The 10,240-nt window shown below is 24.8% G+C and overlaps 1 protein-coding gene across 2 annotated transcripts in view; it reads left to right on the forward strand.

Moving 5' to 3' along the window:
- LOC112590845 (lachesin-like) overlaps nt 1–9,984 on the forward strand; it is a 185,789-nt gene extending 175,805 nt beyond the window's left edge. The window contains exons 10-11 of one of the 2 annotated variants that reach the window (XM_025334420.1): nt 1,837–1,881; nt 9,145–9,984. In XM_025334420.1, coding sequence (XP_025190205.1) covers nt 1,837–1,881; nt 9,145–9,437 — 338 coding nt within the window. In that variant the 3' untranslated portion in view covers nt 9,438–9,984. The remainder of the gene's footprint in view (nt 1–1,836; nt 1,882–9,144) is intronic. The other variant, XM_025334422.1, reaches the window with a different exon arrangement.
- The last annotated feature ends 256 nt before the right edge of the window (nt 9,985–10,240 follow it).

Below are 10,240 nucleotides of genomic sequence, written 5' to 3' on the forward strand. Positions count from 1 at the left end.
AAATATTATATTATTTGTTATTTCATTAAATAATTTAAATAATATTGTATTGGTATATTGGAAGAAAAAATATTTTTGAAGATTTTTTGTAAAATATTTAATTTAATATCGCCTTCTATACTTTCTAAATTTATAGGATTAAATAACAAATGCAAAATAAACAATTAAATATACCCATCACTGAAAGTATTTTAAATTAGAGTATGAAATCATTTAAAGTATGATAAACAATAATTAATTATTAATTATTAATTATCTTCAAAAGTTTTTTTTTTTTATCTGAGTAAAAAAAATATGAAAATGTAATTCTACTGTGGTACTATTTTTTTTTTTTTTTTTGTACTTTAGAATTTTTCATTTTAAAGTTGTTTAAAAATGCAATAAAGAACATTTTAACTGAATTCTCGTGAAAATTTTACTGTAATTCAAATTAAAATAAGACATCATTCACAAACGATATCTTGTAGCTTGTAAATTTAACGATAAATTCATTTATAACATTCTATTGATGGTACATCCTTCATTGTTACAACTATAAATTATATAGTACTATGTTCAATGTGTATTCTATAATTTATTTGGTTTTGGAAACAAAAAAAATAAAAATTGTAATTTGTATGAACAAAAAAAAAAAATTCATTGATTTTTAATTAGACTGATTGGTGTTATGAATAATATTATATTAAATTATTATTTATATAAAATACAATCAATTATGACGAAAAAATCATAATAATAAATTCTCCTCAATTTCGTTTCAATGTAAAGAATTTTAATTTATTAATACACTTCAAAAAATTACTAAAACAAAATGTTTGAGATATAAATAGGTGTAGTTCGTATTATTTTAAAAATAAAATTACAAATCAATTTTATATTTAAATCATATTATGGTTGTTTATCACTCATTTATTTTATATTTATTTAATATTTATTCCATGTAGGATATTATTTTTTTTTAATAAATAACATTTGTTATTCTTATTACAAAAAAAACATTAATACATTTATATTTTTTTTAAGTATACTTTATTTTAAAATTTCAGTCTCTGATCTTTATATTATGTTGTTTTGATAAAATAATAAATGCTATCATTGGTAGAAAAATTAAACAACACAATAAAACTTTAAAAATAACCATTTACCTTGCTATTTATTAGTGATCGGACAAAAAAAAAAAAAAAATAAACATTATTAATCAATAAAAACCTACATTTTTAAACATATTAATATAACAGAAAATATAATATAATATTATGAGTGTAAAGTTATATTACTAAAATATGTAACATAATTTTTTTATCAGGCTATATTAAACATGTTTTTTTATATAACATATACTAATCTAAATAAAATATAATTATTTAAATATGTTTTCAATAATTTTTAATGTAGCTAAAATTTTTATGGAATATATAGATACATTAACATACACTAACCTAGTAAAACAATTCTTGTCACATCTCGTCTATAAGTCTTTTGTTTTAAGCCTTTGAATCTTAAGCAACATTTATTAATTTTTTATTTTAATATTTGATTGGTGTAAATTGACTTAAAAGTAATATCTTAATTCATTTTTAGCAAAAAGTGCTAATTATAAAATCATATTTTACAGGATTATTCCTATAATTTTTAAATAGTTTTAAAAAGATAAATTAATGTTATTAACTAGATATACAAAATAATATAAGAAAAATAATTAAATCTTTGGGGCAACTTAGTTTTGGGATTTTTCAAACAGAACTATGAAAGTATTTATTCAAAACTACTAACTATCTATAACTATCTATGAGTTAATTAACGATTTGATAATTTGTTTTTATTTTTTTTTTTTAGTGATACCATCACCAGCAACGAAAAGGAAGAGTCATGTAATACCTGGTAAAGTTAAACTATAAATATTTAAGCAATAATTATTTCTTAAATTATAAAATTGATTAAATGGCAAGTATAATTATTTTTAGTTGATTAAAGCAAACTTTTTTTTATTGAAACATCAAAGAAATTACTAAACAACATTGTCATGTATATATTTAAATGTAGATTATAATTTATTCAACTCCTTACGGTTGATTAAAATTTCTTACAAATTATTCAATGATTTAATATTAAAAAATACGTGCATAATTATAACATGTTTTAATTAAATTAATTAAATTGTTTAAAACATAGCTATTTCCTTATCTTAGTTATTATAAATTAATATTTTCAATATTTTGAAAATCATAATACATAAGTACATAACATTCCCGTATATATTTTAATCGTAATAGTAAATATTATCAAAGATATATGGTAAATTACTTAGTATAAACTATAGACTATAGTACATTTAAGATGTATAATGTAATCACGTTATTTAGTAAATCAATGTAATACATATTTAAAGTTTTGAATTTGATGAAAAATATAATTAAATACAAAAAATAGCTCGAAATAAATAAGACTGGCAGATATACGTTGATTTTTAAAAATACTTAGTTTATTGTATTTTATTTTTTTCTATAATCGTTATTTTATCAATTTGGTAGCTTTAACTAATTAAAACCAAAAACTTATTTTATCACATCAACAAGAAATATATTGATTGCGGTGTACCATGGATGTATACGTTTATTAATAGCTTGAATTTAATCTAAATATTTTGAAAATATCATTGTGTATAGAAAATAATGATGATATACTTAATAATTAATTTGTTTTGAATTAAAGCAAAATAACTAGAATCTTTAATAAGAAATCTTAATTTTATTTCTAAATATACTATTTATTATTTTTTTTTTTTCTTATAAAAGTTTTTTTTTTTTTTTATTTATTTTAAAACAATTTATATTTACAATCTGTATTTACAAGTTATATAATGAGTAAATTTGATGGTTTTTATAATGGTGGGAAGAGGAAGTCGCCCAGTAGTGACACCCCGAAGGAAAATGTTTTAGGGAGAGAGTAAGTCCCTACACCAGTTCCTTTTGAGGCGCCTGGGTGGGTTTCCTGGAATTTGTTTAGATGAAAGGTTAGTGATTATAGGATTTGTGTGAGTATTAAAAGTTTTGTGTGTTTTTTTGTAAGCGAATGAAGCAAGATTGTTTAATGTTTGAATGCAAATGTCTTTGTGTAGTAAGTCATTGGTAATGTACCAAGGAGCGCCTGTTATTAATTGTAGACAAATGGATTGGAAAGCCTGAATTGTTCTGGTGTTGGACGATTTCACTGAGCCCCAAAATTGGATACCATAGTACCAGATGGGTCTTAGAAGAGCCATGTAAATTGTGCGTTTTGTTTTGAGGGAGAGCTTGGAGCGGAGTAGAGATCTGAGAAGGTGAAGTCTCGAGTTGAGAGCTTTGCGTTTGTTTTTTAAATGAGGAGCCCAAGTGAGGCGTTTGTCAAGCGTTAGACCCAGGTATTTAGTTTATTTGGAAGAAGGTATTTGTGTATTATCGATAAACGTTGGAGGGAATTCCAAGGAGCGTAGGGTGAAGGTGACTTGCGAGGATCTTGCTGGGTTTACGTTGATTTTCTAGTTGTAAAACCAAATGTTTAGCTCAGATAAGTGGTTTTGAATTTTTTGAGTGGCTTGGATAAGATCGTTGTCGATAGTGAGAATAGCAATTTCGTCCGCATATGTACCTAGTAGAGTGTTTGGATTTAAAGATAAATCACTGGTAAAGACATTGAAAATGAAAGGGGCTATATCGTTGCCTTGGGGAACAACTGCTGTCGATATTTGGGGTTGGGAAAGGACACCGTTAATTTTTGTGACGAATGTTCTTTGGTTTAGGTAAGTCTATTTTATTAGGATTTAAACATTTAAGAAAAAAAAAAACGAACTGCAATTTTATGTATATATTTTTCTACTGTAAGAAAGTATATGCGATATTTTGTGTTTATTGAATTTTCTAGGTTTTTGTCATAAAACTATACCAATAAAAATTTAAAAGTCAAATGTTTAAATTGTTTCTAAGTAACTCAAAATAGCTATCAAGTTTTTAAAATTATAATAATTCTGATCTATACCCATCATATTATACTTTAATTGCGTCGGTAACTATATAGGTTAAAAATTGTACAACTAGGTATGTATGTAAATGTTATACCCACGTTTAGAAGCTATAGTATTCACGGAAGAACACCTATGTATTTCAATTTTGGCATTGTGGCCTATTCTTCTCGTGGCAATATGCCTACAACATAATTTCAATTAAGAGACGAGTATCTCAACAATCTTCTGTATTGCCATATCCTGTAGCTTATTATATAATCCTCGTAGAATAAAACCATATTCAAATATAAACAATAATCATCGTAAATAAACATGTAGTGTATTTTTAATTTATGAAAAACTTAGTAACTTTGTGAATAAATATATGTAGTATATGTTAATTTTAAATTTATACTTATACATACCTATATTAAATTGATTTGATAAAAATAAATGACACGCACATAATAGCTTTTATTTTGTTTAATGTCCGTGGATAACAGAACAGCATGTAATTTTCTTAACTAGTAAATTATTTTGAACCAAGGTATTCATTTTTAATATGAATATATATATATATATATTATATGATATAAATTATTGTTTTAAAAATATTATTAACGTATTAAACTGAAAAATATAAAAGCCAACCATTATCTAAAGGTTTATAATATATTATATAAATAACAATAAATATTATTACACCTAAAAATGACTGCTTTTATGCCTTACACGATATAATTTTATAAACGTAAAAGGTACTATTATATATTTTATACATAAAGACGAACAGAGACGATCTGGTTTAAATCATAGAAACTTTGGCTACTCACCCAACAAAATATTTTATCATGTGGTTTTTTTTTTTTTTTTTGTTTAATGTATAAAGCATACTGCGGATGAGGTTTTAAGTATATTTATTTATAGTCTTTACTTATGTCCCCGAATAATTGAGAAATTATATATATTAATTATAAACCTATGATGGTTTCTATTTTAAACAAAATAAAATCTAAAAAATTGACTTTTTTATTTTACCAAGACTAACAAAAATTATTTAACATACATACGTAACATATATTCTATCACATCAAACTATTTTAATATATATAATTTTATATTTCACTTTGATTTTACGATAAATCAAAAGTTATTTGTGATTATTTAATTATATATTTTATAGTGTGTTTTTAATTTTATTTGATTACATTTTATTTTACCTGTTGATATTCTTTATGAAGAACGTTTTATATTTTTGGTGTTCAAAATGTTTTAAATTTATTTGTTTTTTACATAATATATTATATTTTTTTTCGTATGATTTTGCGTTGTAAGATAACTCATGGAGATTTCCGATTTTCCGAAGAAAATACAAATCGTCTTATTATTATGTCCCTAACTATGTGTGATGAGGAATAATTGTACGAGTAAAATCCCATTTCATTAACATTTCCATTCAAAGAGAAATCCAAACACACACACTTTAGTTAAAGTTTCTAGCATACACTCTCATACCCTATACATACACTAATATGAGTTCATGACCTTGTAATAATATTCACCACACTACGATGATCGGCCTCGGATTTAGATTTGGTTACATGCGTTCGATCATGCTCTGATGGCATACAATACTATGTTATACACGGGTATCTATATAGGAGAATGGAATTTTCATTAATTCCGTCTCCCGCCTGTCTGTCGTTGGCGGTGGATGAAGAGTGTAATATAGAGTGTTTCACATCATGTTCTACCCTTTTAGCTAAACGTAGTTCAAAACATTAGATATAGTATTAGTAATGATAATCTGAAAACTGTTTTGATTCGTATACAATCAGTAAATTGTTTATTTCGAGGTTCGTAAACATACTTTCACAACCTTTGCCTACCGATTTTATCACAAACGTTGTCGTTTAACTTTTTTCTAATGTATATATATATTTATAATACAATCTTTGTTGTATTACTAATATTATTCTAAAACGTCTAACAACATTATGGTCTTCCGTAATAGTATGATTGTCGCAATGTATGGTAATAACAATAGCAGTATTGGTGGCGATGACGTTTCGCCAAAATTGCATTCCTTAAGTATTTCTCGCCCCCATATTATCGTGTCAAAAGGATTTTTATTTAAATCGCATAGAGCCATCGTAGTCGAAGGAGAACGAAATAATAATAAAAATAACATACGCATATAATGTAAAATATTCACGTTTTTACTTCTTGTTCTTGCAATACAAGATGTTCAAACAGGGCAAAAAATTATGAACGTGTCTAAATTTAATCGAAACAGAATAGAAAAATTAAAATGTTTTGTAACAAGCTATATTTTAAATCTATGATGCTACTTTTAAAACGAATTTTTAAATTTATTTTAGCTTACATAAAAATTCTTTCAAATTAATATAATATATGATATACGCAATCACGTATTTGTACACATATTATATTCTATTTTTTTACTGTTTTAAAGCCCATTTTAAGTATACGATTAAATTGAGCTTAAAACTAGACAGTTATAGTTCTTTCTTAGTGGAATAAGCAGTATCTCTTATAATCCAATTATTGGAAAAACTCATTTTTCCAATTTTTTTTGTATTTCACTATAAAATCGTTATTTTAGCAAATTTTTTTTCATTTATTATTAGTCATAGGCATTTTTAATTTTTTTTTTAATTTTTTTTACCTTATTTGTTACCTTCATTACAATTTTTTTTTTTTTTTTAATAGAATAGACAGTAAAATTTACATAACTATTGGACGTAATTCGAAATTGCACACTTACCATTCACAACTACACATTTTAGATCCGTCCAATACTATAAACAATTTTTTTTTTTTTTTTTGTTAAAAAGATCAAATGAAGGTCAATAATTTAAAACAGCAATTACTTGATTGACAATTTTAAAATTAAACATTTGTTGGCAGCAAACAAATTTTCATAAAAATTATTCAATGTATGATGAATAACAATTTTAATTTTAATCAAAAATTATATTTAAAAATAATTCAGTATCCGAGTATAAAACATAAAGAAAAGAATTTAAAATTGATAATACTTAGATTGAGATAATTTTAGAATCATTGGTAATGATTTTGTAATTTTGATTTAATATACTTTTATGGAGTGCAATTCTAAACGATAATGTGATTTTAGATAAATACTTGTGTAATTGATGTAAATATTATTATATCAGTTTGTGCGGTATTGAACGGTTTGATTTTAAGAAAACTGTGTGGAATTAAACGACAAATTTTTTTATGAAAATGTATGATTATTATTAACGTCAGAATTGTTCTATGACATAGAAAACAATTAATCTTCTATAGTATAATAATAATATAGTGCAAACATAATGATGTGGAATACGGGCACCGGAAGAATCTTATTATGTGTCGGAGGACGCCAAATGGCTACTGGTACTGCCACTGAACATCTATTATCTTAAGATTTTCATTTCCGGAAAGCAAGGAATTGCATGTATAAAGAATATTTATTATTAATTGGTCTAATTCTGTGACAGGTGTTCCATCATACTATTTTTGTGGTTCGATTAAAAAATAATAATATATTTTAAATTCTTAGCAGCATAATAAATTTAATTGTATGTGGATTGATGTGTCTGACAACATGTTTTGGAGCTGTTACGCTTTAAACAAAAAAAGGATTTTTTGGTAGAAAACTAGGTTCTATTACCTATTTTAGATTTTTAAGTTAAGTAAAATAATTAAACATATATAAATTAAAAATGAACAAAAAAAAAATAATTGAGAAAAATCATAATATTTACAATATCGCAGTATTGAAAAGAAGTTGTTTTCTTTATTCAAGAAAAAAAAAATATACACTTTAAATTTTAACAAAGTATTTAAATTAACTATTCCTTGACGTAAAAATAGACATTTCAAAATAATAAATATATATTTAAGTTATTTATAGACATTTTATATTATTATTATTCATTCAAAAGTCTTAATAAACTTAAATTATATTTTCTCATAAATTTTTTCTATAAGACTACTCATACATTTTAAAAAATAATAAAAATTGTTTTTTTTATAAGTGTTAGAAGTCTTAAACTTTAAAATTTAAAAAAATATTGTCAATATGTCATTAAAGATTTAATGAAATTAAATATTTAAACAATAGATAAAAAACTTTGCTTTAAATGCTACTAGATAATTTGTTGCAATTCAAAAAAGACACTTTAGTTTTTAATATTAGGTTCATGATAATTTTTTTAACACAATTACATTTTCAAGTAATTTGGAACAATTTTAAATTTTTTATAATAATAAAATTGTATTCCATGCTATTTTATAGAACTTCAGTATTGTATAAATTATAAAGCGATCTGTATAAAAACTAATATTGCCTACTGAATTAAGAAAAAAAAAGTTAAATCATAGTATTATGAGAATATTTTATAGAAAAAGATTCTGATTTATCCGCTAGCTTTGCTCTAAACCTTATATGCGTTTAAAATAGTTTATTATTGAAATCAAATTTAACACATTTACCGCCTCAAATTCAAAGTTGAAATTATTTACACTTGAAACTTACTGTACAGCAAAAGCTAATACCTCAGTTTTATTCTCGCTGTTCAACTTATCAAAAACCATATAATACTCCTACTTAAATTAGAATATAATATAATAATATGATTAGGTAGTTAGTAAGTTTAAACAACATAACAATATATAAGTATCATAACTAATGAACGACAATAATTAATTTACCTAAAATATAGTGATTAATTTGTTCATTTTTTATAAATATTAAATATTTTGTAAATAAATACACAAATCATATAGTAATTATAGAAATTTGTAATTATTTTCGTAGTTAAAATAAAATAACTCATTTCTATACTTATATTTCAATGAATAGGTACTATAAATATTTCATTAATACATTAAGACAGTGTGAAGTGTTATCACAGTACGATATTCTAAATAACTCGTTTCGCTCTATCCGCCTTCCATTACTTTACAATAATTTAAACATAGTTTTTTTTTTTTTTTCTACAAAAATATAGAAATTTAAACATATTGTAACAAATACATTATTTGTTTAAAATATCAATCACAATACTTAAATGTATAATTATTATTAGTGCGTTATTAACGTAGATATGTAATTTTTTGTTCCTTTTTTCCAGGTGACCGAAAATCTGGTGGAAAAACAGACGACAAGACTGGTCTACGGATAAACGGCGTCGAGTCGGCGGGTGAAATGGAAACTAAAAGCAGTAGCCACCGGGCAAGCCGTGGTTCAAGTCGGGTCCGCCAGTCAACGATCAGCCAATCAGTGAGCATCATGGCTGAGCTGGCATTTCTGACAGCCGCCACAACCAGCTGGTCGACTGGTTGTCCAGTAGACGCCGCCGTAGGTGGCCTCGTATCACTGGCGCTAGCTGTTTCGCCGCCACTGGTCCTGTGGCTTCTGAACTGAATCCTGCGAGGAGTTCTACACAAGTGAAAATAATCACACACGTCAGAGGCGTACAAGGGATATAAGTTGAAAGAAATTCAATTGAATTTCATGTAATTAAGTTTTTGTAATTTTTTTTTTTTTTTTTGTTTTTTTTATCATCTCCCCTAAACCATAGAAAAGTACTATGTATTACATCACTCACCACTTAACCGACTTAATCACATTCATGTGATCTCTGAATACTTACATACACGGTATGTGTTGTTACCGTTGACCCACCCACAAACCAACCAATAATAATGATACTAATTAAATTTCACTGCGGTTTTATTTGGGCACGTAATTGAAAACCAAAATAACGTGATGATCGACACGTATATACAAAATTAATCTAATATTCTATTTAACATAATCGAATAACTATCACTTCCGTTTAAAGAACATTATTAATTTATATAACATTCGCTATTTTGATTAATATATTGCAATCAGACAAATTTCTAAAACTGTTGATTTGTTGTGATTACAATTGTTCAATTTTAAAATATATTTATACTCGTATCAACATAACTGATTTTTAATATTCATAACTAATGAATAATTAATCTCGCGTATAGTTATTTTGTCAATTTCAAACAAATTCATATAATACGAGTGAAATCGCTTTCTTGATTATTTTTAATAAGCTTTTTGAAAACTTGACGTTCAATCTAAGGATAATAAAATACGAAAATGGTTATTTTATAACGTATATCCAAGATAATTTGTTACAGACTAATTGGTTACGCATTTTATCTTATTAAAACTGAAACCTTGTCAAC

This window comes from Melanaphis sacchari, unplaced genomic scaffold (assembly GCF_002803265.2).
Source record: "Melanaphis sacchari strain LSU unplaced genomic scaffold, SCAv2.0 Contig120_pilon_pilon, whole genome shotgun sequence".
NCBI classification, from domain to species: Eukaryota; Metazoa; Arthropoda; class Insecta; order Hemiptera; family Aphididae; genus Melanaphis; species Melanaphis sacchari.